The sequence below is a fragment of the Lemur catta genome, chromosome 24, assembly GCF_020740605.2.
Source record: "Lemur catta isolate mLemCat1 chromosome 24, mLemCat1.pri, whole genome shotgun sequence".
In the NCBI taxonomy this organism is placed as follows: domain Eukaryota; kingdom Metazoa; phylum Chordata; class Mammalia; order Primates; family Lemuridae; genus Lemur; species Lemur catta.
In genome coordinates this window covers 6,423,908-6,446,805 of record NC_059151.1, presented here as the reverse complement: position 1 = coordinate 6,446,805, position 22,898 = coordinate 6,423,908, and the positions used below count along the sequence as shown (strand labels likewise).

General features: G+C 33.0%; 1 protein-coding gene across 1 annotated transcript in view; it reads right to left on the bottom strand.

Annotated features, from left to right (window-relative positions):
- CCSER1 (coiled-coil serine rich protein 1) overlaps nt 1-22,898 on the bottom strand; it is a 466,722-nt gene that overhangs the window by 6,983 nt on the left and 436,841 nt on the right. The window contains exon 9 of the mRNA XM_045536844.1: nt 7,032-7,109. Within this exon, the coding sequence (XP_045392800.1) occupies nt 7,032-7,109 (78 nt within the window). The remainder of the gene's footprint in view (nt 1-7,031; nt 7,110-22,898) is intronic.

Below are 22,898 nucleotides of genomic sequence, written 5' to 3'. Positions count from 1 at the left end.
AAACAAAGGCTCAACCATGATATAAATGAAAAGCCAAGAGCCAGTGTTGTGTAAAAAAGAAAATGCTGTCATATCTATCTTACGGCAGAAATTATCATTACTGTTTTAGAATATATATGGTCTTATGATTTCTGCCTATTCAAAAATTTAGTGCTTCTAGGAGTTGACTATTAGCTTGAAAAGAAACTATTTTGATATTAATTTACACCAAGTATAGTAAAGTTGGGCCATAAATATGCCCATAACCATTTAAAAAGTTAATTTAAGACATTATTTCCATTAATTTTTATTGTATACACACAAAAATTCACAGACTTGCATCTAATCCTAACTTCCATAATAAGAACAATATAGCAAACATAGATTGTTTTTGTAACTATGTTCTACAGTTTGTCTATATTTGTATTGTTGAAGACCATTTTGGTGTGTGTCCATATATATTTCAAGGATATATATATTTCAATGACAAATATATTTCAAGGTGATATGTATTTCAAGGATATATATTTCAAGGATATTTATATGTATTTCAAGGAGATATATATATATATATATACACCTCAAGGATAAACCTGCCTTTGCAGATTTTTCCTGATCGTAGACCACAACAAAGGAAAGCAGTATTTCGATAGAAATGAGTTAATATAAAGTATGTCCACAAAGATTTATTTTATTTATTTATTTTTTTAAAAAAGATTTATTTTAAACAAGAACCTGAACAAAGTCTTAGGACTTAACTTCATACAAAGTATAATAATTAGTTGCAATTGCATAATGCATCATAAATTTACTCTCAGTTATCTTGAAATACACAATACATTATTATTAACTATAGTCACTCTGCTGTGCAATAAATCTCGGAACTTTATTTTTCAGGTCTAAATGAAACTTTGTACCTTTGACAAGCAACTCTGCATTCTCCCTCCACTCTCCCATGTGCTCTTTTATTGTTTTATTTTAATGAATATTTTTATAACTATAAGAACTTTCATAGCTGCCAGCTAGACTTGCTATTTTCCCCATAAGGATCTCAACCACAAATTCTCTTAACAAAAGGGTTGTCGGTTAACCTATACTAATTCTATGTAGTCATCACAGAATTAAAGACTTGGAGGCAGTCCAGGAAGGATCTGGCTCCTAGACAAAGATTCAGGATTTTAGAAAGAATCATTCAATACCGAGGCTATAAAAACAACTGCATGTTGGCACTTATGTTTTAAAATCGCTGGTTGTCTATGCTGATTTGTATTTCATACTTCATTCTAAAAGACACAAAGTAGTCATTTTAAAAGACTTCATGGATATTAAAAAGTAATATAGAAAAATAATGTAGTACAGCAATATCCACATTTATGTTTTTGTGAATAAAATGAAATAATGTGTACTAATCTGTTATAGACTTTTAGAATTATAAAAACAACATGAGTCCTTTAGTTTATTTTTTTCACCAAGTAATCACTGAGTGTTTCTTATATTTGTTCACATTCATTGGCCCACCTTCTCCAATAAACAAGATATGCTCATATACAGTGAAGTCTAATTATACATTTAAAGCATATAAATCCGACTGTGCCTGCTCTGGAAGAAGAATGGTGTATATAGAGAGAAGAGGGTGGGCAAATGCAAGCCAAAAAGAAAGAAAGAAAGAACAGAAAAGAAAGAAAGAAAAGCCAATGTAATTTCTATGGTGTGGCTGATTTTACCCAGCCTCCTTCTCAGTGCGTATGGTAGGTCACTATGATATAGGAGGCCTAAGTCTTCTCTTCTCTCAGGTAGACTGCGTTCCTCTAGTCTCTTGATGCAATGAGTCTGACTCTAGGTTTCATCGCACAGAATTTATTTTTTCATACTGCATGACCTCTAAATTAAGCTGATTCTTCTTATTGAGGTCACCAGCAAAAACAAAGCAAATTGTTCTTACTGACTGAGAGGTCTTCAAGGAGCACATCACAAAAGGATTTTTGACTGAGCATAATTTTCACCTCTACCTCCTTTAGGTCCCACATCTCAACCTTAGACTGACCCAGATTCACCCTGTTTAAAATTTCTGATCATAGTCCTGACCCCTACCCCATACCCTTAGAATTATCCTTTCCCTGTGCTATTTTTCTTTTTTACATTGCTCTTTTCACTTTCTAATTCATTATACCATTTGCTTATTTATTATGCTTGTTGTTTATTCTAAGTAAGCCCTCACCAACTGCAAGCTCTATGCAGGAGTATTTTTGTTTGGTTAAAGGATGTATCCCAAGAACCTAGAATGGAGCCTGGCTCCTAGAGGGCATTTAGTATTAATAACATTTGTTGAATGAACGCATAGATGGAGTTTCAAAAGTGATGTTCTTAGGACAGTGCCACTGGATAAGCTGTGACTTACCATGTTTCCCATGTTTTAAACTTGTCCGGAAGTTATCTTTAATGTGATATGAAAAATTATAATTCATAAGAAAACCTAGAGTATATAACTCAGTTTTTAAACCTGCATGTTTCTTAATTTGTAAAAAATAAACAGAAATATCTGAGATAATGCTAGTATAAATACATGAAGCATGTGACGGGGAAGAATTTTTTTTGAATAAATGTCGGGCACATTCACACATGCAAAGAAATACTGAATTTAAGAAAGATGGAAACAATGAATGGAACTGAAACAGAAAGCTTTAAGAAACTACAGTTTATCAGCAGCTGGATGAGACAGTCTGATAGTTACTCAGTTATTTGAATTGAGCTTAAACCACAGGCTGACATAATATATTAGCATAGGACAAAAAACTTTTCTGCTCTATCTAATAGCTAACAAAACAATTACAGTAAAAACAAACCATTCTTATTCTTAAGTGAACATGGCCTGATGAACTATTTTCATACTTTTTAGAACTCCCTGCACACTAACTATGCCAGGAACACCACCATAATTAAATCTAAGAAAAATAGCAGAGAATGTGAAATACAGAGATAATTTCACTGAGAAAGTTTTTTCAAGATGTGTATTCATAATGCAAATAGTATTATTATTTTCCTGGCATATAAGTAGAAAATTGCACTTATAAAGCAAATCACAAAATCTGGAAAGTGTGTTAAAACATTTGAAAAACAAACTGTAGTATGAGCATCCATGACCAAACTGATGTATGCCTTATTCAAACAGGAATGAGACAAAATATGTGTGATGATACAGTTCAGTTAATTTTAAATAGCCAAATGAAAACTCCTACTGATATTAGATTACCAGTAATTAATAATAGTTTAGAAGTTTATAAAATATATAACTTCAAAACTCTTAAAGAAAATATGAAAAAAATTGCAAGTTGAAGACTAATAAATACTTCTCAATAAGTTTAAAACACATGCTGATTAAAGAACCTTCTTTACTTAAAATTTTAGTGCATCTGTCTCTGTAGGAAATTTAAAAATCCTGTGACTACTCTGAGTCAATTTCAGCCACTACTTGAAAGGAAAATTTACATCTTTAAAGTCAATCAACTACATTTAAAAAGACAATCTTCTGGAGACCATAAAAAAGAAGTTCAAAAAACAAAGCTGTCCATAAAGATGTCAAATTAATGAAAGTACCTGAATTTTCTCACTGTCACAATTTAAGATCTTCACAGCGTTTTGGCTATTCACTCTCAAATATTTTAATCAAAATGCTCTTTGCAGTAGTTCAAGCTATAAAATATTTATAGACAGCATATATGCTATATTGACGCATCTATTTATATAGTAGCTATAATTAGAAAAAACTTCCCTACCTCTTCATATAATCTTGTAATGGGCAACATTGCTACTTGACCACATCTATTCATCTTCTAGCCTGTTTTAATAACATAGGTGACACCTAAGAAATTATTCTTTGATCTTTCAATAAACTAATCCTGTGCAGACAGAGGAAGGTGGAAGAGGTTAAATTAGCATTGATTCTTTAAGACACATCCATCATTTATTTAACAATCTCCCTCGTCACAATAACTATTGTGTTTATAGTCCTGTGCTGAGACACTCTGAATTTATTTTTAAAAATTCTCGCAATGTGCCTTAGAAATCAGAGCACACATTGCACTAACATTAGTTTCAAGTCTCTTGACAAATCTGTTACCAGATAGAAGGAGTCTGCTGTACAAACCTTTAAACTTATTCATTGTAGTAGATTTTTAATAGATTTTATTATAATTAATGTTTTCTGGGGATTCTATCTTAAGCAAAATGTGCTGCAACAGTTATCTTTTCAAGGAAATTATATTAACAGGGACTTGTAGTATCATATATTCTGACGTTCATACCAAGAAAACATGATCTATAATGAACTGTAGAGAATAATTTGTGGTTAATATTAACAGCTTTAGGAAGAAAGCAACAGAATATAAGAATCATCCATAATGTGCAAGATTTCTAAAAGATTTTACTTTTTCTCTGATAAACACTATTTGCAAATTATAAATAGATAAATGTGTGTATATAACATACTTATGAAATTCAAAATAATGTAAAACTGTATTTCCTAAGAACAAAAAACAAAATATACTATAAATTGAAGAAAAATAAACAATTCTTACTGCATATAAAACTATGAAAATATTTACAATATTAAAAAATACAGAAAATATATCCTGATCATGAAAGAAATCGTAACATGATGAATATGTTTCCAAACAATTATGTATTTCATACTTAAAATGTTTTACTTACTTCTGATTTATTTAAAATATCCCCCCCAACTCTTTCACGTGCAAAATGCCCTAAAGTTTATTACTATAGTTACATCTAGTTACTTTCATAAACTTCTATATGCATATTTTAGGAATTAATTTGCTGATACTGACGATTTTGGATTACAATATATCACCAGGAAATATGAAACATGAAATCTTTAGAATAGAGTATTATTCTGTATTAAGAACTACCCAAGTCCTAACAAACACTTGACTTGTAAGGACTCAGTACTAAATAAAATGCATTCAACTATCACTGTCACATATGAAAACAAGGCAGGAACAATGATTTAATGAGGATTAACAATGTGCATGGCTTCATTTTTTATTTTTATTTGTATGTTTAGAGAACTAAATAACATCAACATAAGAAATTTGTAGAAATAAGAAAATTATGAGGCACAGATAGGCAAATTCACATGAGGCTGCTAGTAGCTCTTTTGTTAGAATAACTCTACACAGCTTAGTTATTTCCCTAGAGGTACAATTCACTCCTCAGTAACCAATTCTCCCAAGATGTCACTAATAATACTACATAGAACTGATAATGTTACATAAAAGTCTCAAATTTTATATTTATGTTCAGTCATTAAGTTAGATTTCTGTCTCCCAAACATCATTCTTTAAATTGAATAAAATGGAATATTTGAGTCCAAATGTGTGTTTTCCCTTTTCCTTGTTTTTAAGAGCACATTACTTTTAATATGACTAGACTTCCACAAAGATCATGTGGCAGTGAAAAAGCAACTACACTTTTCTGAAATTCAGATAACTTATTTGAAAACTGAGGTATTGAAGTATATGGTTTCTAAGGTAACTTGTAGTACCTGTGCTGTATGATGTTATGTTGGAAAAAGATTTAATGAGAAGTATGGTTTTATTACTCTTATTGAACAAGTCTCAGGCTTGCAGCCTTATAAATACATACATTACTATTTGTAAAATAGGTACATTGCTTATATCCTAGAGACTGATATACATATATTTTTGTATATATGTATATCAAAGTCCTAGGGACAGATATACGTATATTTTTGTATTAAAAAAATTTTAAACAGGAAAAAAATCCTACAAAAGAGATAACTACTGAAAGCACTTTTCGTAAATCCTCAAGTTTCATAAAAATTATTTCTTTTTAGAAATAAATATTAACGTCATTTAAATAATATATAATGCTGTTATTAAAGAAGTATTTTAGTCTCAAGATTGATATCTAGAATATTTAGGCACTTAGAACATATATTAAATATAATAAAAACTTTTTAAAAATGCATAGTTTTTAGTGGTTTTTTAAGTTAAAAAATAATGTATATAAACACCTGAAAATAATTTGTGCTGTAATTCAAAACTTTATTTCTTAATAGAGATGAATAGTTTTATATTAAATATATTAATATAGTTTGCAAGGCAGTGCAAAAGTAACATCCACATTTATGTTATTCAATATAATGAGGACATGCACATAAAAATATATTTTAACACACATGTTCATAAAACTTAAATTTATTTCAATTCTATTCTGTCAAAAAAGCGCTAAAAATTATTAACAAATGTTTTTAACTAGAAGAGAAGGTTCTTACAAATGTTAGATACAAGATGAAGATAATTTTTTTTTTATCAAGGGGAAATTTACAGTCATGAACTTAGGAAAAGTGAAAATTTCATACCTGTGATTAAGGAAAAATGGGTGTATGTGTGTATGTGTGTGTGTATGTATCAAAGTTTTCCAAAATCATCCAGTGTTATTAGAATCAATATTATATTAAAACATGTTTTACAATTCTATTTTGACAGCTCAACAAGTATTTCACATGAAGAAAAAAATACTAACGTTCAATTAAATTACTTTCTGTTGCCTCCATTGAAACCCAAGAGCTAAAATGTTATTGTAAATTTTCTTAACAAATTGTGTTTCCTTTTAAGTGCCTGCATGTAAAAATGATGTGTTTGGCCCTTGGTGATTGCAAATGCAATAACTTTATTAAACTGTTAATAAATAAATTAGCCTTTCTTAAAAATAAATTGCCCTAGTATTCTAAGATGTATTTTCCACATGTCTGCAAATTCACTAATTCAGAAGACTGTACTAGAGTTGTTGGTTTAAAAAAAAAATTAATAAGACATTGGTATGCTAGTTGGTGCCTGTAATTATCTTTTTTAGTTCCGGAAGGTATTTGGGGATTGTTTAAGAGCAAAAGATGAATGGTGCACCACTAAATCCTATTAAATCAATGCATGGACACAGCACAGCAGAAGTAAATAAGCTGTTGGAGGTCTGAATACCAATAAAGAAGATAAAAATGGTTTCACATAGCTACTTACATCATAGCTTAGAAGTTCAGTCTGTGTGGACTTATCTACTCTGGAGGCAAAAGCCTTCTGTAAATGCCGGACTTTTTCCTGCAAAATGAAAAAAAAAATACACATTGTTGGTGAGTCATATACTTCTACATTCATTTTCTCCACTTAATAAATAAAATTTGATTAGCGTGCAATCCACAGTCCTCTGCGTGCATACACTTTGCTCTGTTGGTGCATTTCAAATCTGCTTAAATATTTAGAGCTGTAATTTTCAGATAACAACTATCCCACCTTAGGCATATTTCTTCTAGTACAAGAGCCACTGAGTCAGAACCAGAGTTGAATGTTAGAGACATGATTTCCTTAAATCCAAGACCGAATCGAACGCTTATGCTGTTTTCTGTTAGTTCTTTTTTGATAACTAAAATTATATGATTTTGCTGATCTAGTTTCAAAGCATTTATATTTAAAATAAAAAATACTTTCAATAGGTGATATCACCCAGTAGATTCTATTAATATTTAGTTTATTTTAATGTTTTTATACTTCTTAATTCTCTTCAGGCACCCCTATACTCTTAGGAATCTGTACTTTAAGGGATTGACACTAATCCAAATCTGTGATAACTAAGGAGTTAATACATGAATGAACTATGGGATTCATATTTCAAATGCAAAATTATTAATTCTCAGTCAACTAATTTGACTGGGCTCTGGCTGGGGTGCCCCCTTCTCAATCCTAAATGTTTCACTTAAAATGAGATCTTGAGCTTAATCATTATGTAATGTGTTTACTGTGTGCCTGGCACAGCCAAGAGTACTGTACTCGCATGACCTCATCTCATCTTTGGATTTTTATTATGATTACCACCCATTTTAAATGTGAACAATGTAAGTTTAGGAAGTTTAAGTAACTTAAGAAAGTTTCCAAAGAATTTCACTAGACTTCCTTTTCCACTAAACTTGCTGTGGAGGAGAATTCCTTTCATTTTCTTTCCTTTTGCATGCTTAATAAAATACCCGAATGATAAAAACTGTGATTTAATCGCTCTTTTCCCAGGATTGACAGTGGTTATCAAGAACCTCACTCCCAAGAAATCCTGTTACACAAAACTCTTCCATCCTCACCTCCCCTCTTTCCCACTGCCTTCCTCTCTTCTCGCTTTCCCTGCCCTCCTTATTCCTCTTTCCTTCAGTGCTGCCTGAGATTTGCAAGATTATCTGAGATGTTAACAAAGTATACACATAATTTAGGTAAGCATAATTTAGTTTGGCTTATTGGAATACAGAAAAGAAACACTTTTCATACTATTAATGTTTCACACATTGGACATTTGTAGAATCTGACTCCACAATATATGCTGGCTATGTAAAAAGGGAAGTTCCTAATTTCTTTTATGATTTTTAAATTTCATTACTCAAAAATACATATCTCTTGAATGTCTGAACATAAAAGATATAATAAGTACCACTAATATGTGCACGTTTTTGCATTTGCATGTGTGCACATGGAAGTCCATGCCACTGAGGAAGCACTGAAGGGAGGAAATGTGGTAAAAATGAAAGACAAGATAAAGCCACGACAAAGCCAATACAAAAGGTTTTTAAAATGAAGCCTCAAGTGCCTAGGGAAGTTAAGGAATTGACAATTATTTATACTTATCTTAGAACATACTTGTATTTATGTATCATTAGATACTCTGTGATTAACAAACCACTCACAAACAATATATAAAATTCTGGCAGTTTATTAATCTACATGATTCATTTTTACCTTAGATACTAATTTCTGTTATCTTTTATTCCAGCTATTAAAGAAATTATGCGTATAAAACTACGTGCAGTAAATCAAGCTGAAATAAAAATAATAATCTCAAGAAATATAGCCAATGTATCTTGGTGAAATTTCATCAACAAGATGAAAAGGATATGAACTTTCAAAAAATAGAACATGAGGGACTATTTGCAGTAGTTTGCTTTAGAATTTATGATAAAAGGAAATGTACATATATTAATAAAATTAACAGATGATGGTACAGGAAATATATAGTGATTACATATTGTTATTGAATATGTACCTTGAGGCTGAAGGAAAAAATAAATATTTGTGTTGTTATCCAGAATTTGCAAAACAAAGTTTGAAAAAGAGTCAAAATTCATTAGAAATTAATTCAGTAGAAATGATTTTTTTTAAGTGTAAAAAGAACACAAAGTCTACTTAAAATAGCATAGCCCCTATTCATATTCTTGGCCTGGGACTCACCAGTTTTAGTATCAATAGCTGGCCTGTTACTACTGAGATTCTTTCAGTTTTTTGTTCACTACAACTCAGGAAAAGCAATGTGAGGTTTTAAAAATTTGCAGAAAGGACACAAGAATAGAGGATTTATTTTAGACTTATATGTTTAAAAAATGGGTCAAAGGTGTAAAGACAAACAGAAAGAGGAAATTTCTGTAAATCAATAAACATCTGGATAACACATTTATTATCATCCAAGTATTCAATACCTGAACCACAAAACTCCCTGACATCCTCCAGCCTCCCTCACCACATTGAGAGCAGATTGCAGGTGATTTTTACAAGAATTTAAGAAGATTTAAATCATTACACTGCATATTTTAAAGTTATGGAATGGAGTACCTAACAGAGATTGTACAAACTAAAAATATAACTAGATTTATGAAGAGTTTTGGCCATTCCATTTAAGAAAGAAATAGATTGCTCAACACTGTGAATGGGAAAGGTTATTATCTTTAGAGACTGCAATCACTAGGGACACTTTTACCCAGATAACTTTATGCTATATTCTATATGAAAAGCATATGGAATTTTGTTTTGTTTTTGTTTTTAATGAGGATCAACTTAGGGTTTCTATTTCAATTCTAACATTACCATTCTAGTTCCTAGATTTTTTTTCAAAGGGCACATTGCACTATATATAAATGAAAGCAAAGTTTCACTAACGGTGACTTAAATATGTATTTGATTTCTTTAGTGCTTATGACAGGCTAATCCATTTTGTGTAGTTTAATGCTCTTATCAGTAAGGTAGAGCTAATAATGAAAGTACTCATGAAGAAGGACATAAAAGTGATGTCTTTGAGTTAGATCCTCTAGAAGCCAGGGACATCAGTTTCCAGGGTAAAAACACTGGGCCTTCAGTGACTGATCAGGAAGGGCCTGAGGGAAGTTGTGATAAAAAAAATATCCCCCAGATTGTGTTGGCTTTGCCCTCTCACTTTAGAGATATCAGTTAATTACATCTCTAAAATTGATTTCACAATGACTTCCTCATTTCATATCCACGGGCACAGCCACTACCCCAGTCCACTACCTAGGAGTGAGCAGGGGCGTTAAGAGCATAGGTGTGTGCTGGGTGTGCACACGACCACCACCTGTTACTCCAGTAGCCTCTGTCCTGACTGAATAGCGTACCTCCCCCTAGCCCCCAATTCATGCCTACCTGGAGCTTGTAAATATGACACTATTAGAAAATAGGGTCTTTTCAGACATAATCAAATTATTCATAAAATGAGATTATACTGGATTAGGATGGGCTGTAAATCCAGCATGACTGCTGTCCTTATAAGAAGACGGGTATTGGGCACAACTACACAGATACCCAGGAGAGAAGGCCATGTGCAAACAGCAGCAGAGCTTAGAATGATGCATCTACAAGCCAAGTAACTTCAAGAATTGCCAGCAACCGCCAGAAGCTAGAAGAGGCCAGGCAGGATCCTTCTCTAGAGTCCTCAAGAGGGAGCATGTTCCCACCGATTAGGTACCTAGATTTCAGACTTCTAGGCTCCAGAACTATGAGAGAATATATTGCTGCTGTTTTAAGTCAGCCAGTTTGAGGTACTTAGTTACAGCAGCCACAGGAAACTATTAATAATATAGCCTCCAGACTGGTTTTCCTGTCTTCATCCATGCATTTTCTACTCCATATTTTCTAGTATATAAATAACAGCAAAGTAACATAAAAATGAATTTGGATCCTATCACTCTCCTGCTTAAAACCTTCAATAGTTTCCCCTTCCATATGGGAGTCACTAGCCACATGTGCTGGAAATGTGGTTAGTCCAAACTAAGATCTGTTCTAAGTGTCATGTACACTGGATTTTGAAGAATTAGTACAAAAAAAATCTCATTAAGAAAATATCTCACTAATAATTTTTGCATCTTAAAATCATACTATTTTGGATATATTAAGCTAAATAAAATGAATTTAAAATATTAGCTTACACAAATATCTACCACTTGTTGCTTGTTTTATACTTCTATTGCACAGTTCTGGTCTCTACAATAAAAATTAAACCTTTTTCTATGAGGTACAGCCCCAACCTCACATGGGCCTTGTCTATGTGCTAATAACTTCATACCATATCCCTCTTTCAGTTGCAAACATTACTCTCCTCATCTTCTTTCAGTTGCTTGAATGGATAAAGACTTTTACCACGTGAGGAACTTTTAATATACTATTCCCTCCATCTGGAATCCTGTGCATATTAAGTGTTACTGTGTTAGAGGTATCCTTCTCTAGGTAATTCTGTCTTAATCTCTTTTTTAATAAATGTCTTTCATTTCAACTGACATTTCTTTTATTTGTCTGCCTATATTTGGTCTGCTTCTGCATTAGCATTTAAGATCCTTACAGCAAGGACCATGTCTATCTTGAGCCACATTGACTCGACATTGCCTTATGTAGTTCTTGGCACATTATAGGTGCTCAATACTTTTCATAATAAATGAGGAAGTAGGTGAATGAGAGAATATGTATAAGGTTTGAGTGGCACTGGAGACCAGCTTGTGAACTTGACATTCTGCAGAAACATTTGCTATATGGAAGTTAATATTGACGGCATGACAAGTCTATCAAAATTTCTGGCATTTATATGGTATATAAATTTAAGTAGGGACAGATTGGAAATGAAATATGAACTAAGAGGTTTTCCTAGTAATTCTATCCTGCAAAAAATGCTTTAAGATAAAGGGAGAAGAAAGGCGGTATGGACAGAAATGTGAGGATATTAATGAACAGGAAAAAAATCAAACATATGTCTGAGAAACTGATGCTGTATCATAAAGCGAGAAACGTTATTTTCATGTGCAGATTAGGATTTCTTTTTTTCAAGAAAACCTCATGTATGCCATTGTCACTCATGCCTGAATTTTATACTGCAAGTGAGAAATTCATGAGATGATTCATCCAATGGAAGCAATTAGAGAAAATAATTAACGTCGATGTTTCTTCTAGAGAAAATAAGTCCAGAGAATTTTTTGATACATCAAGTTCCAAACATTCCCTCACTAGCAGAATCCCGGTCTAAACACACACATTCTAGTTGTTGGGCGGCTCTCCATTCTGCTGGCCCACATTGCATGAGGGGACTTCTGCTAGAAGTACTCTTATGGTTTCTTTTTCTGTCTCTCACTCACTCCTCTTCATCTACAAACTGGCAGGAGACCTTGGCATAAAGAAATATGCTCCAGTTCTTATTGGCATGACTGTTGTACACAGGAAGAAACCTCAGCTGGTCTAGGCATAAGCTTACAGGCTCTTGCTCTGCAGGAGAGACCTGCAATTTTCCCTTTGTGTCAGCAACTCCAATAGGTCAGTTCAGAGAAGAATGTACTGGAAGCTCATATGAATGCATTCAAATCCAAGTTTGAACAGCATTGTATGAGAGTTCAATTTCTCTGCATCTTCTATTTTGCAATTAGTTCTTAATTCAGGAGGACAAAGAAAGATGTTCTTTGTTGTCCTTTTTTAAACCTGAAGACACACATACACATATACGCACATACATATATACACACACAGAATAAATCCGGAATAATGGGGTTTCAACATAGGTATTGGGAAGATCTAGGAGAGTTAAAATAGCATTAACTAACACAACAGCCATAAATCCTTAATTCAACCTTCAGAATGGTTCATATATAAAAACCCCCGTATCACTAAAAACAGCAACCTGCCTGCAATATTGAGATTGACATCTTGAAAATACAGCAAAAATTCCTCCAGATTTTTCTTGCTTGAAATTTTTATTGGGGAAGATCAGGATATAATATCCTGCTCACTTTATCACTATGGTTTAAAAATGAGTTGCCTGTTTTGAAGAAAAGATTCGTTTCAAGGGATTGTGAGAATTTTATTTTATGGTATTGATTTAATTCCAATTTATATAAAAATACTTATAATAAATTATGAAGTGACACAAAAGTCTTCAAGGCAGCCAATCACTAACAGTAATATGCTGATGACAGCATTCCACAAACACAAACACAAGGGAGACAAGAAGATCACGAAACACTCGCAGGGTCAACACAAATTACAGGTTGACAATCGGCTAGAAAACGATGGATGCCGTAAATCAAACGTCACCAGACAAACTGTATACAAAGACCAAACTTGAGTGACAAACTCAAGATATTCCCAATGCCATGAAATGCATTATCCTTGAATTTCCCTTCAGCACACCCATAAGTGAAGATACAAAATAAAATAAAACCCCATATATATATTGTCTGAATAGCAAAATCTAACAAAGCAGAGCACCTGAAGGGATTGTATGTGACTAGAGGAATTACTCAGCTGCTTTGGATGTTTATTTATTTATCTTTTAAACAGAAATGGTAGGCAAAGACAGTTGAAGCTAGACTTGATTCCAACAAATATTTAATGAGTATCTACAATTTACTGATTCATCCACCAGTAATTATAGTACCTTTAACTGTGCAAATTAAACTGTGTTCACTGTTTCTCTTGGTATAATTAGAACTACAATAAAATTTTATTTTTTAAAATAAGTAATGTGTTATTTTGCAAAGGCTATTCCTATGACAATTTTGGCTAATTGTTCACAAGGAGCCTTTTTAGAGTCCAACTCCTGAGCAGGACACAACTCCACTATGCAGCTAGCAGGAGAGGCGCAGCCTCTGTGCAAAAGAGAGTGGGATGTATAGAGGGCTACACACAGTGCTCTCATCTCATTACAAAGAGAGTGATACAAAAAAGGATATGGTCCTCACTGTTTCATTGCTTCTACTTCATAGGGGAGACAGGCTTCTAATACGAAAAAATATCAATAGATATAAGATCACAAATTTTGATAAGCGATATAATAGGAAACTAGGAGAGAGAAAGAGATAAAGATGCCTTTTATATGTGATGGTCAGGATGGGCTTTACAGGCTAAATCATTCTGGTTACTGATGGAGACAAAAATGGAGGTAGGGAAGATATGAGAAGAACAGAATTTGGAGGCTAATAAAAGTTTAGAAGAAATGCTTTTGACAAGGGGGATAGAGTTCTATCTATTTTCCAGACTCAAATGAAGAGCTAGATTTAAAAATCAGTCATTAATTGTATGGGTAAGGCAAAAGGAAAAGTCAAAAACAACTCCCAAGTTTCTCTTCTGGGCAACTGGAGGCTGGTGGTGGCATTTCTGATACGGCAAACACCGCAGGAGGAGGAGGATCAATGGGAGACAGGAGTGAGTGGGAGATCAAGAAGCAGGATGATTGAGAATCAGGATGAATGGGAGATACTGGGCACATTAAAAGGTAAAATAACTGTAACACATCCAAGCAGGTATGTGGTGATACGAGTTATATGAGACCGTTAGGTGGCTGAACGTTACAAATACTGCTAGTAACTGGGCTAAGAACACAACGAATCTTTACATGAATGTGCTCATTTTTCAGACGGTTGCATGCAAGCTCCTTTTCTGCCCAACTGTCCTATTGATCTCCTGACACATACATGCTTTCCTGGGAACGTCACCTTTTCTCCACTTAAGCCAGAAGACTCCTGCCGGAGCTGCCAGGCAGTACAGTATAATCACACCGTCATGGCTCACTGGTTTTCAGTGAGTGGACTCTTTTCCCAATTGGATTAGGAAATATTTCTGGCAATTGTGGTACAAGGAATAAGAAAAATAAGTCAATCTTTTCTGCAGTACTTGAGTCAAAGTTAGTAAAGTTTGAGAAGAAGCAACAGTCAAGTTTACGCTCATGCAGATCACAGAAATAGCAGAGGTGTGTCATGCGTTACAATTGCAGCGTATTCTAAGCAAAACTTGTCATCTTTTAATATTTTTTCTTCTTTTAGAGTCCCTGCACCAGTGAAAGGCACTGTTGTCACAGACTGTTCTAATACAGACCCTACGTGTCATCCTGTATGCTTGGCTTCCCACGTTCATCACAAGTCCAAAGAATTCTTACATAACTTTTAGATCTGTCCCTTCTCCTCTATTTTAACTGCCAGTGTTTACTCCAGACTCGTACTTTTTCTCCAGAATCACTGAAATAACTTTTATCAGTACTCTCGCCTCCGGTTTTATTTCACTTAATATATGCATCGCATTGCAGCTAAACTTGTCTTTCTAAAATAGAATCAGATCACCCTTCACTGGTTCCTTACAAATTCAAGATATGTTTAAAATTCTTCAGCATTACTCATTCAGTTTTTCACGTTCTGGTCACTGGCAATTTGTGTACCACTCCCCAGGAAACTGTAAACCCCAGATAAAAATTGTTAGTTTCTGTTTAAGGAATCTGATAAACTCTCTAAAGTGTCTTTGTTTTTTATTATATTTCACTCGAAGCCTAAACTATGTTTCCTCTCCTTTCTTCTTCACTTGGCTCAGGATCTTGATTCTTGTTACTTAAAATGTAAATGATTTTATACATTTCACTTCATTTTGAATCTATAAAGTAAAACTCGTTTGATTCCTGCAATTACAATGCAAATGGTTTTCTGTATTTTTATTCTCTTTGAAAGAGCTGAGCAAAGCAAATCTTGTGACTCCCATTTATTCTTAGATAGAACAACCTAGTTTGGGCTCAGTCTAATATTTTCAATCTATTATAAAACAATTTTAATACAGAATTTCATTATAATGAATTTATCTTTGACAGCCTAACACTGAGGGAAATATCTGCCTACTTAAAGGGAATTTTAGATTTGCTTATATTATTAACTAATTTTCAGGCACTCCTAAATATCACTGTTGTATATGATAACATCTACTGAGTTTATTATGAAGTATCATGTTTTTGGTTGCTGTTCTAATGCAAAGGAAAAACTACAGCCAGGATATTTTTAAAAGTAACAATTCTATTAAAGAAATGTATAAACAATTTAATTTAATTTTAGTGTTATTTCATTTTCAACTCTATTTGAAATACTAATACCTAAAGTATCATAATTTTTCTCCATTTTTAAATAAAACTAGGGACAGAGATACATAGAAAGAAAGGACATGCATTTTATCAAAAGTGTATACACACAATTCCAGAGTTTTTAGAATTTATCTTTATTAGTCTAAATTAATTAGTCTACTAATTTTAATCTAATTTCAAAGCTGTCAGAGCGTAATTTTAATCAAACCACACACCAATTGAATTGAACTTCCTACTGAATCCCAAACACTATGAACTATAATTTCTCATATGGTAAAAAACAGAGCACAACAATGTTTAGCACATGGAAAGCATCTAATGAATGATGGACAGAACCATCCTTGGTACTTGCAAGCATGAGAAATGGTACCATTACTACTTGATAATGAAGGAAGAAGATAAAGTGTGGACAAGAGGGAGGAAAGAAATAGTGGAAGGAAAAGGCAAAACACAAATAGGAGAAGCAGGCTGAGAAGGTTGAATGGAAAAGGGGAGGCAGAGTGGAGGAGACAGAGAGGGAGGGAGCTATTAGAGAGTCAGTGTTTCTTGAGACAGACGAGTTGTTTGGGGGACAAAGGGTAATCAACAAAATGAACTGAAATTTAAGCAAGTATTAGTTGTCTTATAATATTTGTTGTTTTGGCAGTTCCAATATAAGGCCATGTGCTCATGTCAATGCTTTCACGTATGTGCATAGTATTCAAACATGTATTAATATCAATGTTTTCCTTTGATTGGGGTATTGCTATAGTTTAAAAAAATGTGATGGGGTAGCTTAATCCATTAAAACACTGCATGGAGACTACTTAAGCTATAAAAGAAGTAATATTTGGCAGTATTCAATTGTATTCATGAAAGAACACAATTTTGGATGAGATTTCAGAAGTCTCACCACATGTTATTTAGTTATTCCATGTTTCAAATTTGTGAATTACCTAAAAATTACATACAAATAGAAATTTTCACAAAGATTTATTAGCTGGTGCTTGGCATTTTCACACTTCATGAAGTGTCCTTTCAAAGAATATTTATAAGGTCCTGTTTCAGAACATCTATTTTCATTTTAGGTGGAGAATTTTTTCACTGTAAAACAAACAGGTTTTCAACACTACAACAATATTATCTAGATATAAAGTCAGTATACATAAAATAATAGAAAATGAAAAAAATGCCAACAATTTAAAAGAGGAAACCATTAGGAAGAATTATAAACCACTGAATAGAAATTATTTACCTAAATAATACATCTTGTATATAGATAAGATAATATCTTCTTCAAGATAATCTGACAAGATAATCCAACTTGCATGAGTTGCTGGTTACTACCTCTAAAAATGGTGCTGAGGGCACAATAAGAAGAGAAAGAGAGAATCCAAAATCTAACAACAACAACAAAAACAGTAAGAAGTTGATTTTAAACTTCTCTGTGTGGGGAGTGAGGGGCCACAGCTTAGGGCAAAGAGAAGCAAGAAAAGCAATCAGAAGGACAAATTCTGCCTTAGCTCTTCCCATCCCCGCCCCAACCTCCTTGCCTTTGGACTGTCCTTGTCTGTCCCCTTTTCCTCAAACCACAGTTGTGGGCATCTACGTGGGCACGAGTTTTGTTGGGTGGGGTGAAAGCAAGTGGGGGCTGACATGCTTTGGGCATTCAGTCCTGTACTTTTCAAATCTAACCCCTGGAGTTTATGGGCTACAATCTTGCAAAACTTCCCTCCCCTTATGCTCTACTTCCAAAGGAATTAGTGCTGAAATCTTGAGCAGATGTTTCTTGTTTGGTTGTTGTAAAATCAAGTGATACCTCTGGTTGGTGGTTTGCAGGACTTTCTATCAGAAAGCCTATGCTCTGCGCCCTACCTCACACATACACACACCTTGAACTACCCAGACTGACAAAGACTATGGTCTGGCCTTTGGTCCTTCTGCAAGACCAAAAAGCCAATATTCTATAGGTAATATGAGCTCACAGGCCAAAAGAACTAGACTGCTGAGGACTACTATTGTTCCAAAAAATATACAATGAACTGAATAAAATAAATGCTCTCTGAAGTGCATTATTAATATAAATAATCAAATATTTAAAATTAATATTATACATGATGATAAATTAATTAAATAAAAAGTTTATTCGTGCAACCAGAAGTCATATTCAAGGTGTTAGTAACACAATGGAAAGTAGTGAGAACAAAAGACATGTATTCAAATGTGTTTCTTTTGTAGTATGGAAGATAAAGTAATTGATGCATTTCAGAAGTAGTATACATTATCATATATGTGCTCCTTAACTTAAGAAAAACAATAATAAAATTAGCCTAAACAAACAAACAAACCTCTACTCCTATGTATCAGTTTCCAGCTTCAGGTTTTACAAGGCCAATAATGAAATACATTTTTAGATGATTTTATTTAAGATCTACGACTACGATGTTTAATAAAAGAAACAAGTAAATTTTCATTTCAGTTTGCTAGGTGATGTACATTAATAAACGAAGTTACATGGAATAAAATGAAGATGGTAGGGAAAATATAGTTTGCCACTACACTTTGCCATTACAGCAGGAATGAGGCCAGTGTAGTGGTGTAGACCACTCTCTAGTATAGATCTTGTTGCTATTACATTTTTAGGCAGCAATTAACTTCTTTAAGGAACTGTCAAAATGATACATGTAAAACAGTAAAACTTTAAAGCAATATTTGAAATTATCGATCAGTAAAAGAAAAATATCTTGCAAAATAAGAGTGAATGAATTGTTAACTGTACACTTTTTTTTGCCCAGACAAATGAAAGCCTCACTCTTAGGTTGAATTCGAGGGATATAATTGGTGAAATAGAAAAAAATAAATACCAGGTTTAGTAGTTGTGCTGATTTTTCTTCTTATTTCATTTGCCAGTGGGGAAAAAAAAGTATTTTGACATATTGGCATACATCAAAGGAATCCATTTCCTCAGAAATATTCTAGTCTTAAGAAGAATCAATATTATCATTTAGCTGATTTGATTAAATCCACAATTAGTCTTTATGAAAGTAATTTCTTGTGTTGTTAAGCGACACATCTACTTCCATAAATAAGTACTTTTAAAGCTTTGTAAATAACTTTTAAAGACTCTCTCTCTCTATATATATATATATGTATTATGAATACCATTACTACACGCATAGCATTTTATTTTAAAAATATTATTTTAAATTAAAAAGTAAATAAAAACACAAAATAAAATTAATCTTTGAGTTTACTTAACATTGAAATCGTATAAATATGTTTGATTTGCTATTTATTAATATCCCTTTTATCTAGAACCCCATTAAAGTAGGCAAAGGACATGAACAGAAACTTTTCAAAAGAAGATAGACTAATGGCCAACGAACATATAAAAAATTGCTCAACATCTCTAATCATCAGGGAAATGCAAATCAAAGCCACAACAAGATATCATTTAACTCCAGTGAGAATGGCTTTTATCAAAAAGTCCAAAAACAAAAATGTTGGTGTGGATGTGGAGAGATAGTAACACTCATCCACTGCTGGTGGGACTATAAACTAGTACAATCGCTATGGAAAGTAATTCGAAAATACCTCAAAGAACTAAAAGTAGAACTACCATTTGATCCAGCAATCTTACTAGTGTGCATCTACTGAAAGGAAAAAAAGACATCCTTTAAAAAAGACATGTGCACTTGAATGTTTATAGCAGCACAATTCACAATGGCAAAGATGTGGAAACAACCCAAGTGCCCATCAATCCATGAGTGGATTAATAAAATGTGGTATATATATACATATATATACACACACACACACACACATGGAGTATTACTTGGCTATAAAAAAAAATGGTGAAGTAATACCTCTTGTATTATCCTGGATGGGGCTGGAGCCCATTCTTCTAAGTGAAGTATCGCAAGAATGGAAAAACAAACGCCATTTTCACTCACCATTAAATTGGTAGTAATCGATCAAAACTTAAGCACATATATGGAAATAGCATTCACTGGGTGTTGGGCAGGTGGGAGAGGGGAGGAGGGGATGGGTAAACTCACACCTAATGGGTGCAGCACATGCTGTCTGGGGAATGGGCATGCTTGTAGCTCTGACTTGGGCAACGCAAAAGCAATTTATGTAACCATAGTGTCTGTACCCCTGTAATACTCTGAAATAAAAGAAGAAAAAAGAAAAAAAAGAATGGAAAAGTGCTCTCTAAATAGAGCTGGCTATTAAATAAAAACCTGAAAGAGAAATAAAAAGAAAATGTAAAAGAATATGAGGGGATATAAACAGAGCATTGGCTGCACCTCCTACAATCTGCCTGGAAAGGATTTAGTAGAGTCTAATCCTTCTGGAATCTACATTTCTCAGAGACACTATCTAGGAAATGACAGACAAAGCCCAGAATCCAGGTCTCCCTCGACTTTATGTCAGGTCATTTTCAATGATAATGTTCTATTTAAATTAATAACCTGAAATTGACTGTTTCTTATAATCACTATTTTGTGCATTTATTATTTAAAAGGGTTTCATCACAAGAGTACTTGGAGGCAGTTTTGACGTTTTTTAATTTTAAAAAGATTAGAAGTTTGCTATTCACATAAAGTTTGCTATTATGCATAAAAGAAAATATTATAATGGTTTTCTTTATACTGTAATATTTGCTCTTGAACATCATTAATAAACTTAAGCTATTTACAAGTCCTTTCTTGGGCCTATGTACTTTTCATATTTTATTTATGTTATCCACACTCTCAGGTACTCATTTCAAATAAAGAAGAACTGACTTTGAGGAAGTGAATTTTTAAAGAAAATTTGAAAACATTATATTTGCACAAATATATACACAAATATCATATTAAAATGGATCACACCACTTAGCATATTGTCCTCCAGGTTCATCCATGTTGTGGCAAATGGCAGGGTCCTCTTTTTTAAGGCTGAATAATATTCCTGTGTGTGTGTGTGTGTGTGTGTGTGTGTGTGTGTGTGTGTGTGAATCACAGTTTCTTCATTCATACATACAGAGACACTTAAGTTGTTTCTATATCTTGGCTATTGTGTACCTTGCTGCAAAATTTATTTTTTTTAATAAAGAATTTTCTCTGTGTCCCTGATGCATTTGTCCCTCCCCACTCTTGTTTTTGAAAAGTATTGAAGAAAGTTCTAGTTTCATATAAATTAATCATTCGAATAAGGGCTCACTGCTGTGAAGAAACAGTGATCAGGTTCATCTAAATTACTTAACCTGGGTGGGAGAAGGATGAATAAGAGAGAGTGAGCCAGTAAGGGAAGCGGGACTCATAATTATTAAGTGCTTTAACATTGCATACATTTATTACTCCCAGCAGATAATTAAGGCTTTTTAATTCTCTGACTTGGCAGATTTTGACATACCCTGCATTTCAAGAGTAAAAGTAAAACCATAAGGGGAAAAGTCATTTCAACTTATACTTTTAAATTAGCATTATACTGATCCTTGATTGCAGGTGACTGTTTTTCCCAGGTGACATTGATGTAAATTTTTTGTATATCTTGAATTTTTTCTTTTCTCTTACTTTTGTGGAATATTGATTATTTTTATCAGTAAATTGAGACTGAGAAAAATAATATATGACACTGCTATGTGACATTAACACAATTTGATGTTTATAAATATTTGTAATAGTTCATGCATGAAATTAAGGGATAATGAAAATATTTTATAAATATTTTATAAATATCTACTGACCATGAAAAGGAGAAATAAATAATTGCTCAATATGGAGTTAAAAATATTTACTAACGCTATAGTAATATCAAGAGACATCATATTGGACAGAAAATTGAAAAGTGTATTCTGTTTATTTTGCTCTCTTTACTACTTTTCATTTCAAAGCCACATTTTTTTTTCTCTTGGAAATCCATGCCCATTTTCAAGAAATGTGACTTGATTTTCAATGAAAAGATATGCAGAAATGGTAAAACATACCTCAAAGTTAAAAGTGATTTTTTTTTACTTATTTAGTTGAAATACAAGCATTAAATATTTTATTTTACTTATTTTAAAATAGTGCCAGAGACACATTCTTGTGGTAAGCAACAGAGATTATAAAATGGAGTAATATACAACAAAACTATAAGATAGGGCTAAGTCTCCATTATACTTTCAGAAAACAGAAAGATAGGATCATGTCCCTGAATTTCTTTTTATTGTCTTCTTATTCACTACTCCTTCTCCTCTTGCTCTTTCAAAGTATATCTAAATCAAGAGAGGACACTTAATATTAAAGTATAAAGAGTAAAATAAATCAGTAATAGTGTGATGAATTAGTGATGTAAAATTGTTTTCCTCTTTAATATAGTTTTTATATATCCACATGTGCTGTTTTTCATTGGCACAACTGAACGTTTCTTTTTCAACTGTAATCAAGTATTAATGTACAATAGGATTAAATTCTTTTGAAGACAATAAAGAAAACTGTACATAAGTATGGTAGCGTATTTACTATCATCTATATAATTATGTATCCTGCGTTCTTCCAGTCTGTAACTATATGACCTCAATTTACTCCTAACTTAATTTACCTCCTCATTTTATTTTTACATTGGCTCTTAACAACTTCTTCTCCATTGCCCACACTGGACATCTGCTTTTCTCATCATTCTAAATTCCAAAGGCATCTTTTCGGGCTGCACAGGGCTCTCTCTCATTGTTGATTCTAATGGATGCGTCTTTT